General features: G+C 32.9%; 2 protein-coding genes across 3 annotated transcripts; one reads left to right on the top strand and one right to left on the bottom strand.

Moving 5' to 3' along the window:
• The first annotated feature begins 312 nt into the window (after positions 1 to 312).
• LOC130626161 (conserved oligomeric Golgi complex subunit 5-like) lies at positions 313 to 24,447 on the top strand. 2 transcript variants are annotated; one of them, XM_057441265.1, is made up of 24 exons: positions 313 to 471; positions 749 to 888; positions 1,093 to 1,150; positions 1,295 to 1,349; positions 1,534 to 1,603; positions 13,918 to 14,038; positions 14,477 to 14,514; positions 14,815 to 14,907; positions 15,159 to 15,309; positions 15,503 to 15,636; positions 15,984 to 16,061; positions 16,249 to 16,330; positions 16,437 to 16,599; positions 16,682 to 16,843; positions 17,034 to 17,133; positions 18,598 to 18,708; positions 19,210 to 19,272; positions 19,553 to 19,656; positions 20,567 to 20,633; positions 21,213 to 21,280; positions 21,389 to 21,574; positions 22,194 to 22,320; positions 22,880 to 22,959; positions 23,221 to 24,447. In XM_057441265.1, exons 1-24 carry the CDS (start codon positions 402 to 404, stop codon positions 23,312 to 23,314), a joined length of 2,415 nt encoding a protein of 804 aa, XP_057297248.1. In that variant the 5' UTR covers positions 313 to 401; the 3' UTR covers positions 23,315 to 24,447. The 2 variants fall into 2 exon arrangements, with proteins under 2 accessions (XP_057297248.1, XP_057297247.1); XM_057441264.1 differs by lacking the exons at positions 313 to 471; positions 749 to 888; positions 1,093 to 1,150; positions 1,295 to 1,349; positions 1,534 to 1,603 and adding exons at positions 12,398 to 12,557; positions 12,835 to 12,974; positions 13,179 to 13,236; positions 13,381 to 13,435; positions 13,617 to 13,686.
• LOC130626162 (uncharacterized) lies at positions 1,920 to 4,978 on the bottom strand. The gene is made up of 2 exons (XM_057441266.1): positions 4,291 to 4,978; positions 1,920 to 2,628 (listed from the first exon to the last, which is right to left on the bottom strand). Exon 2 carries the CDS (start codon positions 2,567 to 2,569, stop codon positions 2,156 to 2,158), a length of 414 nt encoding a protein of 137 aa, XP_057297249.1. The 5' UTR covers positions 2,570 to 2,628; positions 4,291 to 4,978; the 3' UTR covers positions 1,920 to 2,155.
• Positions 24,448 to 27,169: the final 2,722 nt, after the last annotated feature.

The raw sequence follows: 27,169 nt of genomic DNA, 5'->3' as shown, positions 1-27,169 counted from the left end.
ATTGTTATTCTCTGGTGAAAGGGGAACAATTCAGCATGCTTGCTTTGGCTAACCTTTGGGAGCAATGATAAAGAGCTGTGGAAATCGAATCCAAAGAAGAAAGTTCTTATAAAATTATTCTTTCCTTTTTTATAATAAAAACCTTTTGTTGTGATACCTGAAAAACATAATAGAAATAATGTAAAAATATTATCAAAACCACCCAGTGTTGTGGAATTATTTATCCATATTACATTCTGACTGACAACTTATTTTCACTTAACTGTGTCAATAGTTTTCTTAATTAATTTTGGGAAAGCAAGGCAAATATGTTTTGATTTTCAAATTCTTTTTAGACAGCAAAAAACTAATATATAAATCCAACGTAATATAAACCATGTTTGAATAGTGCAGTATTCAATATGACAACAGGAGACAAAACATCAAGAGAGAGCAATGTTGAGGAACTTATTGATCAGCTAAAGAATAACGGTGAATAATATATAACTATTATTACGAAAATTCTCTTGGATATACAAAGATGTAGAGAAAAGGATAACTCATTTTGTTATCATAAGACGTTGTAATAATTACGACGAATGTGAAGGGAAGCATAATTCGTATATCTTTCTAGTATTAAAATGTCCAATAATATCTTTTTAGTATTGACTTTTTTTTACTTTCGAGATTCGTTAACCTATCATAACCTAGTAATTATTGTTTCTTTTTTGTGTCTAAATAAACAATAAAGTAAGTAATTTTGTTGTAGATTTATTCACTGAATTCCTATCTGATGGATTGGATCCTAGAGAATATGCTAACACTATAATTGAAAGCCATCTCATTGGTGAATCGTTATCACGTCTTGCTGATGGCATCAGTCTACTAAACAAAGAGTTAATGACACAGGTTAGGTAACGCAAATTTTATGTAACGTGAATTTCAAGCTTATATTTGGTTTCTTTAAATTGCAACTTTAATCTGTTCATATTTCATTGTTGTGTTGGTTTTATTTATTAAACATTGCCCAAAGATATTTTTCTTTACCTTAGTCATGATATTTTTCCTTCAATATTAATTACAGAAGAACTAAAACATGTTTGCTTACCCTAGGTATCAGAGCATCATGAAGATTTACTTTTGCAAGCTACTGGCATTGATAAATTGGAAGGTAATAACTCATTCCATGAAATTTAAATTAGTGGCATAAAACCAACCTTAAGCTAGCGTGCGTGTTGATTTGTATAAAATTAATGCATAGTTTCTTTTTTAATAAGAACATATAGTTTTCACAACTGTATGGTTCGCTTTTTAGGAGTTTTACAGTCCATTCAATCTAGATGTTTATCACTTGTTAAGTCTGTTGAACGGTAAGTTTCTTTACAACAAAGATAAAACTTCTAAGCTCATTCCTTTTTTTTGTTTTGTTTTTTATTACAAAGTTTAGGAAGGTTATCTTTTAGTATAGTATATTAAAAAGGAAAAATCTTAATTACACTGCATAAAGAATTGGTCAATTGATTTTCCATGTATTTAAAAAAAAAATATCTTAAGGGTTAAAGGACAGGTGACAGACCCATATAACAGAATAGCATCAAGAACACGGCAGCTAAGAAGGTTGCAGGTGATAATTTTGTATTTTGATTTTCAGGTGTGCTACATTGGTTAACATCTTGTATGATTTGCCTTTTTACATGTGCTATCAGTAGCATGCCTTCACAATTGCATGTTTGTCGTGAAATTGTCTGATTAGGAAATAATTACATCAGATAATCTTGTAGTTGAACTTGGACAAGCGTGTTTAATTTGCATTAAACAACTTCAGTAATTGATTTTGGTATTTTGGATACTGGTATTAAGTATCATCATCTAAGCATCTTTTTACGTTTTACGCACATAATACGAGTACAAGGAATAAGTAGGGGAGTTGCTTTATTTCATAATATACAACAAGTCTAATAAATAACAATACAACAAAAAAATACATTACAAGACAATTTAGTAATAGGGTTACTGGTGTAATTTTGCACTAATTTTTTTTAAGCATTCATTTTAATGTTATAAAATTCCCACAAAAGTAAGGCAGTTTATTAAGCCAGAAAAGAGTTAATTAGACTGGAATTATTCTCAAACATGGTTTTTAATAGTCCCAAACTTAAATAGGCCTAAAATTATATCAAACAAGATTAAAGAAAAAAGTAATTACTAAGTATTTGTTCCTCCAGTTTGGATGTCGAATGTTGAATCCGGTATCATAATATGCCCATCCAGTTGCATTTATAAAAGTAATATTATCTGCTTTGCTGTTTCTATCCACAGACAACAATTCACATTGTTTTGTTGAAGTCTTGAAGTTAAAAGATTCACATGGTATGTTGTAAACACAGTATTTTCCACAATCTCTGAAACTACAATTACTGTAACCTGTAAATGGTGTCATGTTCAGTTTTCTGTTTGAGACAATTCTTCGGAAAAAAGCAGCGTATCCCAGTGAAGATCTTGTTACACCTTTTTGTGCGTATGTTTGGGTAGTGATCACCGTAAGTATGGCAAGTACAGAATGAAGCACCATGATAAGATTGTTCATCATTTTTACCGCTTCCGTATTAATGAAACCAAAATTTTACTTTTCCACTTTTACGCCGTATCCTAAATAGAATCTTTGCATCAATAAATTTTGTTTTGTTAGAATCCTTATTTCTGTCAATATTTAGCTGAAAATAACCAATCAGAATTTTTTTTTAAATTTTTGTTTTGACAAACTACGCAGCCCTGATAATTTCCTCAATTTCCCTCAAATTGCCCTAATTAGTTTAATTTTTAACCCTTTTAATTAGGGTTCTAAAATATATTTTCAATTTGACTTGCACGCTTACATGTAGAAGGGAAGGAAATTTTTCAAGTGGAGTGAAATATGTTGGTTATAATGTTTGACACATTTTTTCCTAAATTAAACTGAACCAACATATTCTGCATTGCACTTTGTTTTAAAGGAATATAGCTATAAGATTGGTGAGTATATAAATGTCGGAGTTGGTTAATGTAATATCGTATGGAGACATATCCTGGAGTTTAGGGGTCCTTTTATTCAAACTCACCCCCTCCTCCTCTTCCCTTTTAAAAGTTTCCTCTTAAATATTTAAAATTTTCTTTTTTGTTTTCCTTAAAAATGTGATATGTACAAGTCTTAGTAAATAAGTACCAAATAACAAGAGGTTTTAACGTCCTTAGTCATTCTATTCTAACTGTTGACTCTTCCTCCCCTGCGATAGTAACTGTGTTACATTACCGCCAGAGTTACGTATAGCTTTAATTTAACTTGCTTGCCAGGCACACAAGCCGGTTAGCGGTCTATATACTATACTTAGTGGGGACTCGAATTTTTAACCTTATGATTACAATCCGAATGTGCAGCCATTGCACCATCACTGCTAGTTACCAAGCTTCGTTTACAGTTCTTGTTAAATGCTCTATTTTTGCTAAGAGATACATGTATTGTTTGTAGATTTAAATAATAAGGTTCGAAGCATTTTAAAAATCTGAAAATCAAAATTACAAGGAAACAAACATCATCAAATTAAAAAGGTTTGATTTACTTATGCAGAATCTTATAGCCAATCAAATTTGTCACGTGGCCAGCCAGAGTCAGGGCTTTTTTTTGTTGAGACTTTAAAAATTACTAGTTAATGCAAGAAAACACGAAATTTACCAGTTAGTGTAAAAAAAACACAAAAGTTACCAGTTAGTGTAAAAAACACGAAAGTTTCCAGTTAGTGTATGAAAACACGAAAGTTATCAGTTAGTGTATAAAAACACGAAAGTTACCAGTTAGTGTATGAAAACACGAAAGTTACCAGTTATTGTATGAAAACACGAAAGTTACCAGTTAGTGTAAAAAACACGAAAGTTACCAGTTAGTGTATGAAAACACGAAAGTTATCAGTTAGTGTATGAGAACACGAAAGTTACCAGTTAGTGTATGAAAACACGAAAGTTACCATTTAGTGTAAAAAAGCACGAAAGTTACCAGTTAGTGTATGAAAACACGAAAGTTACCAGTTAGTGTATGAAAACACGAAAGTTACCATTTAGTGTAAAAAAGCACGAAAGTTACCAGTTAGTGTATGAAAACACGAAAGTTACCATTTAGTGTAAAAAAGCACGAAAGTTACCAGTTAGTGTATGAAAACACGAAAGTTACCATTTAGTGTAAAAAAGCACGAAAGTTACAACTTAGTATAAGAAATTTACTAGTTAGTGTAAGAAATTTACGAGTTAAAAAGTAAGAAAAACTAAATAAATAGTTAATACCTTTAAAAATTGAACACTCACCACGTAGGAGGATGGTTTCAACAGTGTAAATGCACACTTTTCTTTGTAAGAAATCTTTAAAAAACCGGAAAAGCTCGATTTCTGAAATTTTAAGAATATTTAAAGAATAATACTGAAACTCGATCATCAGACAATAATTTTTTTGCGTGTGTGTGAAATCTAAAATATTCTTGTTTGAAGCACTTTTCTTGAAGAAAACTTTATGAAGCCATTTTTTCACCAATTGTTTAAAAATCAGTTATATTTAAGGGTCCAAATGTCAATTTTCTAAGAATTCTCAGGCTCAAAAAAAAAGAAAAAGGTGTTGAAAAAATTTCATACCTGCCAAGTTTTACTTGCTTCGGCAACTGTTTTCGAAACATGTTTGTTTCAAATTATTATGTTAAGACACCTTCGTCCCCAAGGTTTTTTGATTTTTTGATATAAGTAAAAAGACACATTTCAAACAGGCAAAAAACCCTGGGGACGAGGGTGTATATTAAGAATGCATGTCTATTTAAAGTATCACAAGGAGTTTTCGCCAATACAAATTATCTATTCACCCGTCAACAAATTTAAAACTTAATTAATGCGTCATCTTCAAAAGGGATACCTACGTCAAGATAATCCCATTCGACCACAGGTAACCTTTTAGCAACGCCGTCCCTAGGCCCTTTTGTCGTTTTTTTAAAATGTATACTGTGTCCGAGGTTGAAGAAGCGAAAATAGGGTCAGGTGATGAAGTTGCAATTGCGTACTGAGCTTTCTTAAAAAATCGCTTTATGCTTTTTTTTAAAAAAAGTAAAATGTTTTAGGAAAAAGTTTGATATCTATCAATATAAACATTTATAGTATTCATGTAAAAAACTTTAATTCGTGATAAAAAAAATTGATAAAAAATGTACAAGCGTGTTCTTCAAAATTTAGCGTGTTTCTCATTAATTTTTGCGCATGCAAAGTCGTCACATGGTTAAAAATATGTTAAAATATTAATTACGCATTTCGTGTCTTTTGGGACCATAATTTATTTAAATTTTTATAAATCCTGATAACTCTCCTTGTCTATTGATAAGAACTATTTAATGGGTTTAATGTGCCCGCATTGACTTTAGCATGACTCTCCGACAGGGAGAAAACTAAAAACCAATTTCATTTTTATATTACTGGGAACGCAACTAACTACACTAATAATTCGTCTATGAAAGAAATGCATTGAAATTTCTAGACTCTTTGTTTTATTGCGCACGTTGTCATTTGGAAAAGAGCAAGTGACTGTTTTCATATAAGTAGAAGAAGATCAAAGAAAAAATTCTTCTTCCGTAAAAAGGTTTCTGTCCTAAAACCTTTTAAACTTGCAATATCGAATTTTGAAAGGGCAAGAGGGGCAACCTCGTTCCCAGGGTATTTTTTCTTTTTTTATATATATCCGAGAAGGTGCAAACAAATATGGCCAAAAATATTAAAAAAGCAAAAGTTTGTCCTGGGAACGAGATTGGCAAGACGGTCCGAACTAAACGCAAAAATGTTGACATGCTCACTTATTTATTCTGTTTTCATTATTTACTATATTTACTATTTTTTAGTATAGTACTTTCGTTTAGATAAATAATTTAATCGAAATCCTTGCAATACAAGTTTGCGTATAAGAGGACACATAAACATAGTTTTGTACGTTTGATGTGCCTGCTTGAACAACTTTATTCCAGCATGACCATCAAACACGAAAAAAAGAGGTAAATCAAGAAAGTTGATTTTATAAATAAATGCCTCTCTTAATTACACGCCCCTGTCAAAAAACGCCTCTTTAAATGCTCAGGGTGTTTATGATTCTTTTTGTGCACCCGAAATGAGATGTAGAGTGTTTTGAAATTTCGTCGTGTTTACATAAACCTCCATTTCAGTGTTGTTCAGTACATGCGCCACAACATTCTATCCATGCGCAATAGCTTTGTACACATTTTCGGTAAATCGTGTTCAGATAAGGCGATATGAATTTAACCCTTGGAAGGTTGCCTATCGGGCGGTTCTACTGTTTAAGCAGGATCCGCTGTTTAGGGAGGTTCCACTGTTTAGTGGGGCTCCACTTTTTAAAGAGGTTTCACTGCTTCGGAAGGTTCCACTGTTTAGGGAGGATCCGCTGTTTTGTTAGGTCCCACTGTTTTATGGGAGTCCACTGCGTCGGGAGGTTCCACTGCTTCGGGAGGTTTCACTGTTTAGTGGGGTTTCACTGTTTAGGGAGATTCCGCTGTTTAGGGAGGTTCCACTGTTTAGTGGGGTTTGGCTTTTTATGGAGGTCCTATTGTTTAGGGTGGTTTCACTGTTTGATGGGGTCCCACTGTTTAAGGAAGTTTCACTTTGGTTTTTACTAATACAACCATGACAAGATTGCAACCATTAATTTTTAAGACGACCAAAGGCTATAAAGTAAAAAAGACAAAATATAAGAGAGACATATGGGAGCAGATGTAGAAAAGAAAGAAAGATATTAAATTCAATAAACAATTTTTAAAAATTCAATCAGTTTAGTTAAAAAAAAACATTAATTTTTGAACTATGTAAGACACAAGACACCTTTCTTCTTGAAAGATCATGAACTGTTACACCAACATGAATGCGTCAAACTATCTGCACGTTACAAAAAACTCGAGAGATTGTCAAGAATTCCTAATGGATTTAAACGACACGGCGCGATTTCACAAGTTCTTGGTTGTTGCACTTTTATTGATCGTTTTAAATACATAACCCTTGCGAAAACGAGAAACAAGAAACACAGTTGATAAGAGCCTTCTTTGAATATGTGTTTTCGATTTGTTTGTAGGATTAATTAGGTCACCACTTCTTTCATTTAAATTTTCACAACTAGAAAACTCCGTTCTTTGGAAGGTTTCCCAGTTATATCGCTTTCCACCACTTTTCACGTTAGCCTTTCTGTATTTAGGGCAGACATATGTTATTGGTCCATTCAACATTCTATCATAAGTTTATGAAACAAAATTCAGAAATCTCGCCGTCGTTCTGGTATGTTGTAGAGTAGTACGTTATGCTGCTCTCACGATCTATTCATCGATACCATAACGCATAACTGGACGTCTAAATCTTTCTTGGGTAGTCCTCTTTTAGTATTGGTTCATTATATCCTACATTGTTATCTTCGTTTAATGGAAACATGTATTCATCATTCTCAACTTCAATTTTGCGATATGAAAACAGAAGAACAAAAATCCATATTTTATTATTTATCTGAACACATCTTGTTATTAAATTAATTTTATTCGATAGCCAAGACACATCTTTTTCTTGACAGTTTTATTTGGTCCAGCGATAGGCCTCTATCACATTAAATGACCAACTTTCCCAAATAAATTTCTGTAGAACAAAATACAGCAAAGTTTCTCTACTACAAGCACCTGCTTTAGGTATAGTTTAGACTTGATCTAAAATTTCTTTAAAAAAATTGCGCCCGTGCGCGTGACATTCGATGTTAAGATTTTTTGACTAACATTATACCTTACGTGGATAAATTTTGGCAAGGATTAAATTTGGCGAATTTCGGCGAAATTCGCCAAATTAAATACCCGCCAAAATTTTGATAACTGACTATTCGCTAAATTAACTACTCGCCAAATTAAACATAATTTGCCGTTCGCCATATCAAATCCCCGCCAAATTTTAAAAAAATACGTTTTTTTTTAATTAAGAAAACAAAAATGTTTTATTCCTCCAAAAAAGAACTTTTCTTTATTGACGATGATAAAGAATAGAATTTTTAACTCTATAACAAATCTTGTGTTTATATATACCTACCTTTATTCTTATTTTTTATTAAACATTTCAAAACATAAAAATTCATTTGTTTGTTTCATTTGCCAAAATAAATCCCCGCCAAAATAAACATTTTTTTGTATTCGCCAAATTAAATCCTTGCCAAATTTTTTAAAATTTATCATTCGCCAAATGAAATCCCGCCAAATATTCCATTTTGGTCATTCGCCAAATTAATTACTCGCTAAAATTTATCCACTTAAGGTAGATTATGATCAAAATGTTTTTGATTTTTTTTGTTTTCATCACGCTAATTATATATGAACCGACGGTTGACCGTGAAAAATCGCTGTCAGCCAATGTACATGCCCTGGTTCACCTGTTGTTATAATTATTCTAGACATCGCTATTTCTTGCATCAATAGCCTAAAGCGGCCAGTTAACGGTTATTATTCTTTAGATACTCGTGGATAAATCCATGAGTTCGTCTGTCCTTTACCTATTGCATATCGTATGTCCGTAACACGCCTAAAAAATTGCGCAGAGACAAAATACGAACATCCAGAATTCCGATAGTTGGGTGATCTGTGTTGAACGTCGGGTCGAGTGCTTTATTACAAGGTATACCGTGCGAAATACCAAGGTGGAGGGCTTTGGTACAGGTATAATTTACGTCACTTGTGACGCCGTCTCAACAAAAAAGTCATTTGTGAAAGTTTTACTTGTAAAATTAAACTGTAACTTTGTTCTTAGTTAAAACACATGATTTTCCGTAGAGAGTAAAGAAGCGCTATTAACAAAAACCTTACCGCAACTTTCGATAAAATAAAAATACAGGCTACAACCTTTTGTTACCTTATGTTACCAATATCTTACCCAGCACCCACACGAAGTGAGTAAATAAAGGAAAGAAAGAACGAACGTAATGACCACACGCCAGCTTTCGACACAGGACTTCAGTTTGAGCATAGTTATAAGAAATATCAAATCACGACCATGGGCGACACATCATAGGGTTATGTCTACTTGGTTATACGGAGGATTAGTATCAAAATGGCGGACTATGCAGAAAATCGTAAACGTGTTTTTGCAGTCCCCAAACAAGGGCTTAATCAAACACACAGGCCTTGTTTCTTATACCAGTAGCTACAGTGATATTAATTCATAATAAAATCAAGGCTTCCTGTAAACTGTGTGTCGTGTGTAGGCTAGTTTTTCTTCTCAGCCTTACTATTCCAAATTCCCTAAACAATTAATTGAGCTTGGTCCCTTGTATGCTGGGTCAACCAGAACAATTACACTGGATCTCCAGGTTTAGAATTTTTCAGGAGGGAGGATCTGTCATTGCAGTGTTGTTGTACCTAGCTAATTCTCTGAGAAGGTACCTAGCTAAGTTTTAGGCAGCTCCCCAAATCAGCTCAGTCTGAACTCTTGTTTGTACACAATATCATCTAACCTTATCAAATAGATTAGTAGATTACTTTCCCAACAACTCAACAAACCATACTCGTATCTGGCTATTTTGTTGTGATCTTTGATGGAAAAAGTTTGGGTCATGATTTTTCAACATTCTTTTATTTTTTGAGTATTTTGCCGGTTTTCGATCCAAAAACAGTTAAACTACTAGCTCAAATTATTTTTCCATAAAGTACACGTATAGGCAGTCAAATAAAATTGTAGCAAACAAAACAAAGCTAAGAAAATGAATAATCAAAACAACAAAGTACGTTGTGATAGTGCACTTCAAGCAGCTACCACAAGGGTGTCGATAAGCCTCATATGGCGTAAAAAGTGTGGGCGAGTTCGGCGTTTTGAGTCGGTAAACGGCAAACTAACAATTAATTAAGCAAGGCCTGAGCAAAGTTTTATTTTCAATGTTTGCAACATGAAAGGTATCAAGAATGATCCAAGCAAAATTGTGAACAATAATAATTCTGATTGACTGAGCTAGCTTTTTTGGTTGCTGGGAAAAAGGGCCATGCTTACTATATGCAAATTTTACAATGTTTTTTTGTATGTGTTGGTCATTTTATTAACTGGGATACTCATTTTATAAATGCAAGAAATATGTATATTTTTTTCATATTTTTTATAGGTCAATGACATACTCTTTGTATAAAACTAAACTTGGGCCCTATCGTTTTCTTCCTCTATTTTTCGTCCTTGGAGCTGGTATTGAATTGTTTATGATAAAAGTGCGAATCGGGAAAGAGACATTTTGTAAGTATTTGTTTCAATGGTACCTCCAATTTAGATCATATATAATTCTTTAGCAGTACGTTTCTAATGCGAATTTCAGTTTACAGTTAGACTAAGATATTCTCAAACCAATGTTAAAATGGTTTTATTATTTAATTTGCAATTAAGAGGTTTAAAAGCAAATGAAAAAGCTATTTGCTCTTTCTTATTTTGGTGAACTAGTTTTAACTCAACCAGTAAATATTCCTCCACAATAATAGTCAGCGACACAAAATATTACAGTTTTAACAATAACAATTCCATGTGACAAGAAAAGCTTGTCCAATCCTTCTGGTTGGACAAATTTTTTTGACCTTGACTACTATTAATGTTTTGCATTTAGATGATACAGCTTTAAGGAAAGCTGCAGAAAGAAGGAGTGAAAATCCGGAAAAAGAATAATGTATGTTTTTTTTAAAAATTTTTTAGTTATTAAAAAACAACAACAACAACAACAAAAAAAATGAAGATGTGTATATGTATATAACAAGTGTAAATGTTTTGATTTGCAAAACAATTTTTAGATGGACTGTACTTCTTTATACATGCAAAATCCTGTTATTTCTTTAACTCCTGACTAATTATTTGCTTACCTTTGTTTTTGCTAATGTTTTTTTCTCTAGATGCCTGCTCGCACATCATGGGGCAGGTATATTCGATTTACAATAGCCGCATATGTGTCAATGTTTGCTGGTGGTTCGTGTGTCCATTGGTTGTATAAACCAAATTTGGTAGGTGATGATGTATAAATCAATGATCCTTAATATTTACTAACCAGTTAGCTGTTGGAATGCTGTTTTTAAGAATCATATTTTTTTACTTTTAACCTTATGTTCGTTAGGAAATTGGTGTGAAAATTAACTTATTTTAAAAAATTGACTACTTAATACTGTTAAGAAAAGAGATGATATTATAATGTTGTTGAATAAATGGGGAAAAGATTATATTCATTAAAGGAATCAGTATAACACATTTTTATATTACCATATCATTACTTCTAGGCATTTGAATGACTATTTTAGCTTCTTCAAATGTTACACGAAAAAAAATTGTGTGATGATGAAGTCTTAGCATTAGTTTTTCAATACTCCTAAAATTTTGTAAATCGAACTTATAAAAAGAATTTATACAAAAATGTGTATTTCCTTACCAGAAAAAAATTGACAGCATAATGTAAGGCAAAAATACTTCCTCACTTTGTCCTGACTGCTAGTTTATTTGTAAAGTAATGTGACTCAGAAACTAAGCCTTTCTAATTCATGTTGGCTCTTAATAATTGGATTCAGAGCAGGCAGAAAAATAACATATCAAAACCAAGAAATTTGCTGACGTGAAAAATTTCTGAATTAGAATTTGATCTGTACACCCAATTTATTATTTTTAACTTTATTTAATATTGTTTAGACTATTCCAAATGTACCGCAAGATCTTGAAAAGATTGACTCGAAGTCGTTTATTTCAATCAAGTCAACAAGTGAATAGAAAATGAAATGTTATGTACACTCCTTTGATCAATAAAAAGCATTCCACCAACATTAATTTCACCAACAATAATTTACACAATAGGTTTTTAACTACCATATATATGTGAAATAACAAAACTTATAAAACGTTTACTTTTTATGTGCATGTATATGTTTTAGGGTAACTTACAATATGCATCGAAATGAAGTTTTTTTCAGAATATTAGAATTTTTATTGAAACATTGCTCCTCACAGTCTATTTATAATGTGTTGCACTGCAGTAACATAATATTAAGACACGTAAAAATGAAGCTAAGAACATTTAAGTTTATTGTTATTCTCTGGTTAAAGGGAACAATTCAGCATGCTTGCTTTGGCTAACCTTTGGGAGCAATGATAAAGAGCTGTGGAAATCGAATCCAAAGAAGAAAGTTCTTATAAAATTATTCTTTCCTTTTTTATAATAAAAACCTTTTGTTGTGATACCTGAAAAGCATAATAGAAATAATGTAAAAATATTATCAAAACCACCCAGTGTTGTGGAATTATTTATCCATATTACATTCTGACTGACAACTTATTTTTACTTAACTGTGTCAATAGTTTTCTTAATTAATTTTGGGAAAGCAAGGCAAATATGTTATTTTGATTTTTAAATTCTTTTTAGACAGCAAAAAACTAATATATAAATCCAACGTAATATAAACCATGTTTCAATAGTGCAGTATTCAATATGACAACAGGAGACAAAACATCAAGAGAGAGCAATGTTGAGGAACTTATTGATCAGCTAAAGAATAACGGTGAATAATATGTAACTATTATTTGGAAAAGTCTCTTGAGGTATACAAAGATGTAGAAAACAGGATAACTCATTTTGTTATCATAAGAAGTTGTAATAATTACGACGAATGTGAAGGGAAGCATAATTCGTATATCTTTCTAGTATTAAAATGTCCAATAATATCTTTTTAGTATTGACTTTTTTTTACTTTCGAAATTCGTTAACCTATCATAACCTAGTAATTATTGTTTTTTTTTGTGTCTAAATAAACAATAAAGTAAGTAATTTTGTTGTAGATTTATTTACTGAATTCCTATCTGATGGATTCGATCCTAGAGAATATGCTAACACTATAATTGAAAGCCATCTCATTGGTGAATCGTTATCACGTCTTGCTGATGGCATCAGTCTACTAAACAAAGAGTTAATGACACAGGTTAGGTAACGCAAATTTTATGTAACGTGAATTTCAAGCTTATATTTGGTTTCTTTAAATTGCGACTTTAATCTGTTCATATTTTATTGTTGTGTTTGTTTTATTTATTAAACATTGCCCAAAGATATTTTTCTTTACCTTAGTCATGATATTTTTCCTTTAATATTAATTACAGAAGAACTAAAACATGTTTGCTTACCCTAGGTATCAGAGCATCATGAAGATTTACTTTTGCAAGCTACTGGCATTGATAAATTGGAAGGTAATAACTCATCCCATGAAATTCAAATTAGTGGCATAAAACCAACCTTAAGCTAGCGTGCGTGTTGATTTGTATAAAATGAATGCATTGTTTCTTTTTTAATAAGAACATATAGTTTTCACAACTGTATGGTTCGCTTTTTAGGAGTTTTACAGTCCATTCAATCTAGATGTTTATCACTTGTTAAGTCTGTTGAACGGTAAGTTTCTTCCCAACAAAGATAAAACTTTTTAACTCATTCCTTTTTTTGTTTTGTTTTTTTCACAAAGTTTAGGATGGTTGTCTTTTATTATAGTATCTTAAAAAGGGGGATTTCTAATTGCACTGCATAAAGAATTGGTAAATTGATTTTCCATATTATTATAAAAAATTATCTTAAGGGTTAAAGGACAGGTGACAGACCCATATAACAGAATAGCATCAAGAACGCGGCAACTTAGGAGGTTGCAGGTAATAATTTTGTATTTTGATTTTCAGGTGTGCTACATTGGTTAACATCTTGTATGATTTGCCTTTTTACATGTGCTATCAGTAGCATGCCTTACACAATTACACGTTTGTCGTGAAAATGTCTGATTAGGAAATAATTACATCAGATAATCTTGTAGTTGAACTTGGACAAGCGTGTTTAATTTGCATTAAACAACTTCAGTAATTGATTGGTTTTTTTCAATTTTCAAGACAACATGTGACTATTTGAGAAGAATCATTCGCATTTTATCCTTAAGCAGGCGGCTGGAAACTCAAAGAAAAGGTGGTAGCCGCGAAATAACTAAAGCTGCACAGAGTTTAAACGAACTGAGTAAGTTGTTTCATTATATTTACAGGGGGGAACTCAATTTAAATACTCATAAGTTTGAATATCACAAGTATTAAAATCAATATAACAGTACATTGCCTCATACCTAGCAATGTCTATGGTTTTCATTTTTAAGGTATTACTTGTGTAAGTGCGTGACTTTGACATTTATCCAGTATTAACCGCTACCATAGCAACTATGATTAACATTTAAATATAGTTGCATGAAATTTAAGCAAAACAGAGAAAGTTCACAAATGCATAAAATTGATGTAAACAGTAGCTAGTGTACATTCAATAAAAGTTTTACTTGTAACCACTAGTAAACGATATCATAATAATGTATATTTATTACATTATGTTTAGTTATGTGTATCTCTATTAACATTAAATTAAGCCTTTGACATCTGGCATGATCCGCAGTCTTTATTTTATTTGTAGGTTATGTAACAGAAGGTGTCGACCTGTCTGGCATTCAGGTACGTCAATTAATATACCTTTAGATTAAATTGAGGGCAATATGATCTAATTTTCTTTGATAAAATATTTGCTTCTATCAATCATCAAAAATATTTTTTTTAAATTTTGTTCTATTTTGACGGGATTGGGGAAGCGTTCCGATAGTTACAAACATAACTTCAGAAATTTTCTAATTTTGTTTATCCAATGACCTTTTTATAGACTTTTAAATAATATGCATCATATATATATAAAATATACATCTTGTTGTTATTGGGCATAGCTATAATTATAATAAGTTTTTTTTTATATTTTTTCAGATCATAGAAGAAGATTTAAAGAAGATAAAAGAATCACAAGTCGAAGTGGAAAATCAAGCTAAAAAGATGTTGGAACAAGGTTTGAACACACAGGTAAAAGTTTTGTATGGCTATTTATAGTTTTTTTTTTTTTAAAGATTCCTGACTCTTCTGAGACAGAGTTTATAGTAACATGGTATACATTGTATATAATTCAGTTTTTTCCATCTTTACACTTCTGGTATTAAATTTACACAATCAGTTTTCAGAGATTCTTACTACTACTGCACCCATTTAATTCATGTTTCAGGTTGATTTTTTGCTTTTAAGTTTTAAAGTAAAGAAAGTTTTAATTAATATCTTAGAATCAAACTTTAATTGGTACAGCTCTTCAAGTTTTTCACAATCTTGGATCACTTCGTGTTCGTGTTGATGACATTATTAGTCACTTAACTGATCAAGTTGAAAAATTCATTTATGCTTCCCTTGATGCCAAGTCCTTGGCAACTTCTCAAGGTGAGAAAATTTGACTTTTGTTTTTATGTTTTGTTATAATGGTTTCTGAAACCTTACTTGTCGTGTTTGCATGCAGTGCTAACTAATACCTTTAATGTAGCAAAAAAATATCTGTTGTGTATAAAAGACAGAACAGTACTTTTTGTATTAGATGACGCTTTTTGTTTCTATTAAATAGTTTTATTTACTAAAGGAATGAGTTCAGGAGTTACATCTGGACCAGGTAGAGCAGCCATGCCCACTGCAGGTAACACAGCATCTTGGAGAACAGCATTATGGGAACACGTAGAAAAATTGATGAATAATTTATATAATTTATGTCAGAAGGTAAAAATTCGCATAATTTACAATAATGAATTTTATAACAAGCTTTGGTTAAGACACAACGACAGAACAATTTTTAGACCTCCTTATAGCTTAATATTAATAGTAATACTAACAATAAAATCCATATTATTTTGAATGAGACCAAAGTTAAAAGGAGAGTCCAATGGTGCCCATTGTTCAAATTCCATAGATAGTATTTAGAATTTTTAGTGTCAATTTTAAAAATCCTTATTTTTCCCTTTTTTTTCATGCATTTATATAAATAAAATAAGCTTTTAAGATGAAGAACAACAGCATAATATCATTGCTAGCATCGCTTTATAAAATGATTTTCTTCTCTTTCATAGATATTCACACTAGAAAAGGTTTTGTTAAAGAAACGAGATCCCATTACGCATATCACATTTATTGAAATGTTCAGTGAGGTAGGAATTTTTAATGTGATAATGTGTGGTGTATTTTTTATACAAAACGTTCTCACTAGCGGTCTGAGGCATAAGTCCTAGAAAGCTGGCACTTGCAAATTTCACTCTGTCTAAAAGTTTAGTTAAACACGGTGGCTAACATCTAACAGAATCTTGTACCAATTTATTTTTTGGTTTCATTTTACAGAATGGTCAAAGCATTCTCTTCAGTGATTTTTGGAATGTCATTTGTAGCACATTGAGGTCAGAATTTGATCATTCTACGCAAGGTATGTATGTTGCCATGATAAGGTTTTACGCAATTGACGTTCCTCTAAGCTTGTGTTTACTAATATGCTAATTTTCTATTTTCTTATACTCTTGTTTTGATTATAGCATCTACACACTTAAAACAAGCATTTCAGGGCGAATTTCCAAAACTTCTTCGCCTGTTCAACGACTTCTGGTCACAAATATCAGCACTGGCAGATAGCAAGCATACACAGAGTAGCCAGCCGTTCGCTGTTGATATTAAAATTGGTTTCCATGATGACTCTAGGTTAGTGAATACTGAATCAGGTAATCAAAGTCGATATATTTATTTATTTGTTGCTTTACTGGTTATTGAACTTGATTTTTAGTCCACTGGATTCATTAAAAGCAACCTTACATCCATTTGAAAATGCATATTTGTCTCGCTCACTTTCTCGATTATTCGATTCTATAAATCTTGTCTTTCCAAATGGAGCTGAATCAGTGCCAACAAAAGATGAGTTAAACAGTATTATTCACGTGATCAACAGGTGACGTTTTAGCTTCTTTATTACTATAACTTGATTATTTTAACCCTTGGCTCGGTTACTCTGTCTTCCTTTGTATGTGTGTCTTATCGACTCCAGTGGTGGAAAAATTACCCCCATTTCCAGACAGTTGCATTTTCTCACCAAGCTAACATCCTAACATGTTTCTAATGCTGACTTAATCTTGACTTAGTGAACTTAACGTTGCTTCAGTTGACGAACACCTTATGGTCATGATCTCAAAGAACGTTTCTAAAACGATACAACTCTACGTAAACAAGTGTGAAGAACTTGTAAGTTGTTGGAATTAACTCATTATGATGATTCTATTCACGTTGTTTCTGCTGTTGAAGCAGTTTATGACTTTTAGTACCTTTTGTGCAGGTGGTATATTAGAGTAAATATTTATTTGATAATAAAATTTACGTTATGTTTTAATGAACAGGTTTAGCTTCTGTTTAAGCTGTCTCATACTTTTTTATGTCTGCACCAATGCAAAGGCTTAACACCAATTTTTTATTTTTTATTACGTGTTTTCTTTACGAAAGCATTTTTTGTCTTTCCCGAATTACTACACTACACCACCAGCCGAAAAGAGAATGTTCTTTCATGTTTTTAGTTTAATTTCAACAATCTTTTCGTACCCTTGTTCTTTGATATCTATTGTTAAATTTCATCTTTAGGGGCATTTAAAACGTGCGTTCGCGCAAATATTCAGCATTTTTGATCCTCCTCCATACCCCTTTTTGTATCTTCATGCGTACTGGAAAATTCACCCTCCATTCTCTCTGTCAAACAAGACACATACTTACTTTAGAAAAGTTATTTGTTTTCCTAATAAATACCCACGGACGAGGGGTTGTCCCTTACAACTTTAAAAACGAAATGCGATAATTGAAGAGCTATAATTTTTACACACTTACCGATTATTTAACCAACTACTTGCCAAAAATTCACCAATATAGTATCAATCAGAAAAGCCTGTCAAGGGATATAAAATATAAAAAGAAATATATTATAGAAAGCGAAAGTATGCAAATCAATTATCCCCTATTGTTTTGTTATTACGTGACCCCCTTCTCTTGCCCTCCTATTCCTCAAGACGTAGCGCTTTTTGAATCCCCCCTTAGAAAGATTTTAAAATAGCTGATAAAAAATTATGTCAACCTTATCTCAGCGTAAATAAAGTTAAAAAGAAATGTTTAAATGTCTTTTACACCACTTCATATAAGTAGAAAGAAACATTTCTGTGATGTGTGTTCCCACCTTCTCTTTCAAACATACTTTCTTCGATGTATTGCACTTTTTCTCAATCTCTTCAAATAAAATGAAAGTAAGACTCAAAATCCTCACCAAAAACTTTATAGGTTTTAATTTTTTGGATTGAAACAGCAAACAAACATTGTGCTACAACAGATTTTTGACATAGTTTAGACAAGCCTTTAAGAACCTGGAAAAAGGGGATAATTTTGAAGAACTTGAGATTGTTTTCTAAAGTTCTGTCAAAACCCTGTTTTAATTTGTCACTTTTTCACTCAGTTGACTAATGTTAGAACACCAGTGCAAGGATTTAGTGGTGACAACACCACCAAAACTTTGAGTTAACAATTAACTCACACGAAGTTAAGGATGGTGGATATTATTTTAAAATCACAGCGTCTTGTATACAGTTATATAGGCAAGAACAGAACATATATACATAACCTGATTGTCTCTTCAATTTTATTTGATGTGTGACACCCCCTTTTTGAATTTAGCTTGTAACGTCACCTGATGCTGCACAGTTGAGTGGTGGATTAACCACATCGCAGATTCGAAACGCTTCTATAGTTAATTCTTTACACCAGCTACGTACGGGAGTCATGGAGGTATGACAACACATGTTTTTATTTTACATACTAGTGTTTATATCAACACTAAAGGAAAAAAATAAAACAATTCTTCTACTTCATTTTAATGTCGCAATATGTTGTGTTTATTATCTTATCAGCGATAGTTCTAATTCTTGCTGTTTTGGAAGGATTTACCCTAACGGTATTTTTATACTGTTAGCAAGTAGTAACAAAGTCACAAAAAGGCGTGAACTAGTAAATAATGAAAATCTCCACCTATAACATACTGGTTTCTTGCTGTTACTTTAATGACAATCAGGTCCAATATCGAAAGAGTCATTACAACGAAGAGATTGAAAGCATTAAATGTTGATGTCTTAAACGAAGCAAATAATGAAATGTAGTGTAGCTGAGTTTGAGAATATATTATATATATTTTCTTACTTTTCATTAGTGAAAGATCAAAAGTATCAGACCTGTTCTATATTTTAAACGTTCTATGATGCGAACTGCTGTTGGACCGTTGTTGTTTTTTAGATTTTACCAAATTTAGTATATCCACCCGCAGAAGCTGTTGATGTGCTGGATGATTCTTTGACAGTATGTTATTTATGTTTTACAGCTGGACTTACGTATACAGCGTTTCCTAAAAAAACTAACGCATAATAATTGTCGCATGACATTGCCACAAATAAGATATCACTCTATTTAATTTATGTGTTTCATCATTCTTTACTCGCGAAATGTTTGCTTCAATAACCGGTGTCATGATACAAGCCCCACCTAAGCGGTCTGCGAACTGTGATATGGTTTCCAGCCTGCCATACAGCTAGTCATATATACTAATTTTATTCTATCAAATAGTTTCTTTCTTCTGTAGAATATCTCATCATACATGGATTTATCGCTGGGTCTGATTCTTAGTGCTATCATGGGTTCACTTCAAAACAAGATTGCTCGCATGCAAAGTGAAAACTTCTCAATGTATGTATATTTGTTTGTTTTAGCTAGCTAACTGAGTGCAATTTAGTGACTATCGATACAGTTGTTAAAGCTTACCTCCATGTAAAACAACTTAATTTCACATTAAAGAGTTTGTAACCTTGTCTTTAATTCTTATTTTTTTGAAAATTCACGGGGTCGCCCGTCCTATATATATCGCATTTCTGAAACAGACAGACAAACAGACAGACGACAGTTATTATTATAGAGAAGTTTAGTTTAGCCAATTATGCGATGACATCAGACGTTAGATGCTGAGAAATAATTGCTGATTTGAATGACAATCAGGGTAACTAAGTAATAATATGCATATAAATATGTTCGAAATGAGAAACTGGATTGGTGGAAACATATTTACATCATCACATACCTTGATAAACTCTTAAAACAGCACCTCTTTTTTCTAATACATGATGCTATGCATTAGTTTACATAACAATCAAAACCGATCAAGGTTTTTTAAAAAAATAAAAAGATTCCTAGAAAACTTTTCAAGCTTTTCATGTAAACCAACTTGTTTTTTCGCAGGAGGTAAGCTTTAAAATCTTTTTAATTATTGCAATACGCTGCTCGAATGGAGCAATTGTGTAAGATCAAACCACACAAGAATACTAATAACCATAAGAAAATTATTGAATAACTTAAAATTAAATCTCGCGAAATTTAGATTTTTTTTTTTATTATTCTTTTCCTTCTATTTACATATAGTAGACATGTAAACTTTAACTTCAGCAGTCTTTATTTTATGTTTCCACATAAATGCTCCTGTAAACAAAGTATAAAAATTATTCCTCGCCTAAATTATTTCGTTTGAGGTTATATATCACATTAGCACGTCAACGACCTTTCACATTAATACTGCATTTAGTGTTAACATTAAAATTATGTTTAGTTCCAGCACGGCGTATCACGAAACAGTCGATGCTCAACCATGCTCAAGATACGTAGCAGATATACAGGTAAGTTATAAAGCAGACAAGAAGAAATCCTGATGATGGGTTGTCCTAATTATTGGGACGTCTTTTTATGATTGTTTTCGGGATGGACAAGGAAAATTATCAGTTGGAAAAATCAAACTTTTGACGAAACTTATTTTAGTTTTCTTTCTATTTTTGCTATTACCAACTGGTGGCTCTGTGGCAAAACGTGCGGCACCAGCGCACAAGGTCGTGGGTTTAAACGCTAGTCGAGTCATGCCAGAGACTATAAAGGTGTGAATCGATCTTTTGTGCTCAGCCTTTAGCAAGATAATAGAATTAATATTTTAGGCGGTTGTCTAGTTGTGCGGATGTTGTGTTTGTGCGACTTTCGTAGGTTAAATGGGAGCTTTAAATGCACTAGGGCTCTCTTTGCAGGACCCTCATTGATAACAGTACCGTTAGGTAACCGAAGAGACTACCCTGGGTAAATAATAGTAATAATAATTAAATGAGATCATTTAAGATAAATTAACTTTTAATTCTAGTGCCTATCGATGGATTTTTTTATGTCTGGTCCTACTTGCTTATTTGTTTGTATACTGATAATTTATTTTTTAGAAATTTATCAATAGAATCCAATCTGATTACCTAGCTCTTTATAACTGCAAAGATTTCCTGATCGAAAGGTTAGCTACAAGCATTTCGTATTTGAGTATTTTTTAGAAAACATAATTTTATGACATCTAATTTATTTAAAGTAACCTAAAATACAACATTTATATTTATGTTTCCAGATTGGAGATGTTAGCTTGTCGTATTTTGGAACTTTTTGTTAGACACGCGTGCTTGTTAAGAGATATCTCGGAAGGAGGGAAATTAAAAATGGCAGCCGATATGGCGCAGTTGGAATTTGCAGTGACACCTCTTTGTCGAAGGTTTGAAGATTTGGGTGCGGCGTATAAATTATTTCGAGCTTTCAGGTGAGTGTTCGGAGGAATAGTCATCGGTGTTATTATCTTAACGTTGTCTTAACATATAGGGTGACCACACCTCCTCAAATCTCCTAAATAATCTAAAATTTGTCCCAAAATATTGAAATAGGAAAGGCTTCATTATTGGTAATTCTTCATTTCATTCAATATTTTTAGCAAAATCCAATAAAAATGTAGAATGGTTTTTATATATGTCTTTGTGCTAAAATTTGACCCCAATACCTCCTAAATTGTTTGTCGTAATAGTTGTTTTTCGTCGCGTAGTCGTTCTTTTTCGTCGTAAACGTTGTTTTTGTGGTCGTAATCGTCGTTTTTTGTCGCGCAATCGTTGTTTCTGTCGCGCAATCGTTGTTTCTGTCGTTGTAATGGTTGTTTTGGGGTCGTAATGGTTGTTTTGTGGTCGTGATCGTTGTTTTGTGGCCGTAATCGTTTTGTTGTTGTCGTCATTGTTTTGTTGTTGTAGCTGTCTGTTATTCACTATGCACAGTTTTTGTATCTTCTTTCCAATGTTTAAGACGCAATAATTTTATATTATATTAAAAAACCTATAACTTAGTCTCGTGTTACTTTTACATGAAAAAAGTACATATTTTAAATTTTATTCCAGGCCTCTTCTATTCCAAGCAATCGAAGATATCCCAACAAATCCGAATCTGGGCGAAAGTTTACCATATAGTGTAGTTCTACATTTCTTGTTTTCAAAAGCTCCTTCCAACATGCAGTCTCCACACACTGTAAGTCTTCACATATTTATTTGCACAGGCACAAGCGTGATCTGTCATGCTAGATGTAGACAGGTTTTAACTAAAAACTTTTCTATTCCATTCTTGTTTGTATCAAATCTTTATCAACACAACTTTTCAAAACTGCACTGTGTCTTTTAGAAAAAACTGGACCACAGTCACTTGCACCAGTTTGGAATGTGTTTTTTACCTCTAACAGCTATTGTTTTACTATCTCTCTATCTTGAATACCCTTTATCTGTAACACATCCACACCGGCGCAAATATTTTGATCCTTTGCTGTTTTTCTTCTCTATCCTTTCTATATCTTCAATAAATCTCACGGTCCCTTGAGAGTTCGAGACGGAGAGAGAGAATTCATTGTATAGTTCACTTTTGTTGCGTGAACTTAGCTAATTGGTAGATTTACAATTCATATTTTTTTAAACTATTAGCGCCTCAGAGGGTGGCTGCGAATAACTATAGATCAATTGTTTTTTCTTTTTCTTTTTGTTTTGATTCATGTAAACAAGTGTAATTTGTCTATTTTTTCTTTTATATCTCATTACAGGTTGCTGGATGGACAGTACCAGAATACTCGGAGTGGTTAGATGAACATCCTGACGAAGGAGAACGAATCGCGCTTATCAGGTAACCTTGTGCGCTGTTTGAAATTTTGTTTCACGGATGAGGGACACATCCCTGCGCAATTTTTGTTCTTCAAAGAAGCACTGAAATGGAGGTTCATAGTAAAATTTTAGTACTTTTTGTGCGTGTTTATTAACTAACAGTGAGTTAGGTGTACTGTAATCTATTATACATTACAACATAGGATCATAAGCATGATCTATGAGTTCCGATTGACACCACTTGTCCCTATATTCTTAATGACAAATGCGTATCTCATTTTAGGGGCACAGTTGAAGCTTACTCGAAAAAAGTAGGTGGTACAGATCTTCCTGTTGTGTATCCAGTGATGACGAAACTCTTAGAACAGACATCGTAACAGAGTTTCACATTATGCGAAAAGTTGTGTTGCAATGATGAATCAAAACATGCGAGCAGCCTCTTGTAGTACCGCGCATGCGCTTCTTTTTTCTTTAGCAGTGCTGTCCTCATGTTCTAAGATGTTCTTCACACAGATAAAACGTATCATTTGTAGATTATGTTTTTATTAAACTTTTGACGCTTTTGATCGAGTTTTACAAGGTATCGATTTTTAGTACAAATTTATCAACAGCTTTTGCGTGCAAAATGAGTCATCCACATTTTTTGATTTAGTGGTTCATGTTATGTGCTTTGTTATTCTGTCCCAAACAAAGTCGGCCTTATACAAAGTCGGGCGAAAATATTTGTCTGGCTTTAGCCGCCCGACTTTAAAAGTTTTTGCCCTGTGTGGCGCATGTATGGAAAATTACAGTACTGATTGAAAAAAGGAGAGCATTTTTTAAGTGCTTTATTGGCAAAAAATAAAGAAATTGTTTACGACAAAATAAAGTAAACTTTTTACCATAAGTATAAGAAAACCACTGTATTACAAAAAATTGCCTTTTGTTCAGCTTTGTGCTATTAAACCTAATTAGACCCCGTCACAAAGTCGGTCAAAAATCGTCAATATTACAATGCCCTACTTTGGTGGTTGCTATTCTTGCCCAAAGTTAGTCAAAAATCGTCAATATTACAATGCCATTCTATTCTTGGCATACTTTTGCTGAAGTAGTTGTAGATTAAACTTTTAAATTTGGTTATGTGTTCGTAAGAGCGAATTTTCGTTAAATTAAGCATAAAAATAGTAAAGTAGTTTAATAAAGTTAGTTTAAGACGAATGGAATGCACTTTCAACTGATAAAAGAATAAGAATGTGTTTTACTTTGCATAGTTTTGCCCAACTTGCGTTACGATTTGAAAATGCCCGACTTTGGGCAGCCGCTCTATATTTGGTGGAACAATTCTGCATCTTCTTTTAGTTTGAAAACACGTCGTATGGTATAAATATTTTTTCATCTTCACACCACCGTGGTCACACACTGCACATTTTATTTTGTCAATCTATTACGTGATGCGCATTGTTTTTTAAAGCCACGTAAAAATATTTATTGTATACAACACGAATAATAGAATATAGAATAATACTTGCCATTTTCTGTATTTTTTTAACATTTAGTTTAATTTTTCAGATGTAGGAACGGGTCAAATTTTTAACCCTGGGGTCGAGGTTAATTTTTGACGAGCAACGGAGCAACAAGCATAGTTTTCAAGGTGTTGTTATGAAACATTGAGGTCGTTTAAAAAATTAGAAAAATTAGCCTGTAGAAAAATTCACAGCTTTGCCCGTCCTTTTTATACCGCATTGCGTGAGTCTCGCTACTCGCGCAGCTAAGCTACCTTTTTTGTGACAGACAGACGGAAAGACGTATACGGGCATTATAATATAGACTAGCCGTTGCCCGTGGAAAATTCACGGGTTCGCCCGACCTTTTTATACCGCATTGCGTGCGTCTCGCTGCCTGCGCAGCTAAGCTACCATTTTGCGTGACAGACAAACGGACGGACGGACGGACAGACGTATACGGGCATTATAATATAGATAGTCGTTAGCCCGTGGAAAAATCCACGGGGTGGCCCGTCCTTTAAATTAACCCGTTGCAACAAAGTGGACAGAAATATATCGCATTTGGTATTGGTGCGCATTTTAGAAATTTCGTGTTTCCGTTACGGGACAAGGCTTTCGAGGACACAGACAAACAGACGACGGCTATTATTAAAGAGATGGTCAAGCAAAAAATTCGTGTAATAAAAGACAATAGGTGCGTATATCAGAAGTCTTGGGAAAGTACCTTTTAAAAAGCTAGATGCCTCCTGCGTACCACTCGGGTGAAGAATATTGGCAACATAATACTAGATGAGAAAAATTTATAATAGCCATTTTCCTGGTCCACGTGCTCCCCTAAAACAATAATAATATTAACAATAACAAATTTTTGCTAAAGTTTCGCGTAGATACGCCAAGCTTTAGCAAAAATTTACCTGAAACCTGAATGTACTAACCAGTGGCATTTTGAATTTATTTTTGCAGATAGATCCTAGAAATATATTTGCGAAATTTATTTTTGTGAATCTGATATCAAACAAACGAAGGAATAAACAGGATTAATTTTTTATTCGTTTTGCAAGACTTCAAAAATATTTGTGGATGAACTTTACACACCCTTGAAATTTTGATGTATAAGGTATTTCACTACTAGAAAAAGGCTTAAAATGGGCGCCTGTTTTTGTACGTAAATTATTAGCCAATCCGTAATTCTGGATATTTTTGCAAATTTTCGGTTACTTGGCCAATACTTTGTAAATGTTTTATTATCGCAGGAATGTAGGCTAAGTAACCGACGTCGAAAATGCCCTAGGAGTTAGGCCTGCATGTTTTAGGATGTCTGCCCTATACATTCCAATAGCCACCAAAGTAGAGACTGATGCTATTGCTATACACATATACTAATCGACAGACAAAAGAAAGATTTTTCCAAGGAATTAATTTTGATCTTACAAATTACATAATATATTACAGGAAATTTACGAATTATCAAATTAACGCGATTTACCCCCCCCCCCCCCCCTCCCTCCCCCAACGGCGATAATTTTGTACTTCCCTATTTTCCTATCCGCGGTACATTAATTTTCTGACTATTAATTTCATGAACGTTATTTGTGTAAAAAGTATAGAGAAAAATAAAGTTTTTAACAAGGAGTGTTTAAAAAGGTATTTAATAAGAACAATACATTTCTTTTGATGTTTCATTTGATATTTATTTCTACATCACTCTCCTCGCTCTAGATCGCTGAAGTTTTAAGAGACAGCTTCTGTGACATAGATACCTTTTTTATAGCATACTTAATATGGCGACTCTTTTCCCTTGGTACATGGCCAACAGTAACTGGAAAGCTTTTTAGGTAGTTTCGCCTTCTCAGCCACAGCAAAGCGATCCTGAGTAAACTCGCTTCATCATGCTGTTTGCTGGAATGAAATTCCGGATGAACTTAATGTAAATGTAGAACAAACCCCTTCAAAATTTGTTCTGACAGATAATATAACAAAAACTGTTAGAGGTGCAAAACACATTCTGAGAACTGGCGTAAGTGACAAAAGAAGGATTACCTTTACTTTATCAGAAGTTACCACTGGTGTAATGCTACCATTTCAATTAATTTACAACGGCAAAACGGCAAGATCACTCTTTCTATGGAATTTCCAGGGGTATTGTCCTTATCTCACAACGAAAGTCAGCCTAACGAAACAGAATCACTGAAATTACTGAAGGAGGTCATTAACTGGTACGTAGAAAATGTGAAAAAGAAATAGGCTTGCCAATGGACCAAAAGTCTTTATTAATTAGGGATGCTTTTAGAGGTTAACAATCGCAGGTAATAATTGATGCGCTGACAATTAGAACCTTGTTACGGTCATGGTGCCAAAGAATTTAACCCATTTGCTCCAACCTCTTAATCTGACAACAAACGGCTCTTTAAAAAACATGGAAAAAGCTGTCTTCAGAGATTTATTTACAAATACGATAACGAAGGAGCTCTAAATCGACCTAAAGAAAGATGTGATAAATTGTCCACACACTGAAACCCATCTGCGCCAAAGTAATGGCAAAGACCTCTTACAACTTCAAAAATAAACAGCGTGAAACAATTCCAAATGGCTGGAAGCAGCTGGGGTAGTTGGCGCCGTTCAAGAAGGCCAGAGTGTTAAAGTGGTTAATAAATATTCTTTTATTTAAAGAGAAAATAGTAGAAACTGAACAAGAAATACTTTTTTTGTAAAACTTCCCCATTGCGTAAAGTTCATGCAACGAAAAAG

The sequence above is a fragment of the Hydractinia symbiolongicarpus genome, chromosome 14 (genome assembly GCF_029227915.1).
Source record: "Hydractinia symbiolongicarpus strain clone_291-10 chromosome 14, HSymV2.1, whole genome shotgun sequence".
NCBI lineage: Eukaryota > Metazoa > Cnidaria > Hydrozoa > Anthoathecata > Hydractiniidae > Hydractinia > Hydractinia symbiolongicarpus.
This window is presented reverse-complemented; position numbering and strand designations above follow the sequence as displayed.

Bases quoted from the DNA above. Each gene is read 5' to 3' on its own strand.
- LOC130626162 (XM_057441266.1), bottom strand. From the start codon at position 2,569: ATGATGAACAATCTTATCATGGTGCTTCATTCTGTACTTGCCATACTT.
- LOC130626161 (XM_057441265.1), top strand. From the start codon at position 402: ATGACAACAGGAGACAAAACATCAAGAGAGAGCAATGTTGAGGAACTT. The intron at 17,134-18,597 runs GTAAGTTGTTGG...TTTTGAATTTAG, and splicing joins TAAACAAGTGTGAAGAACTT to CTTGTAACGTCACCTGATGC. The intron at 21,281-21,388 runs GTTAGCTACAAG...TTATGTTTCCAG, and splicing joins AAAGATTTCCTGATCGAAAG to ATTGGAGATGTTAGCTTGTC.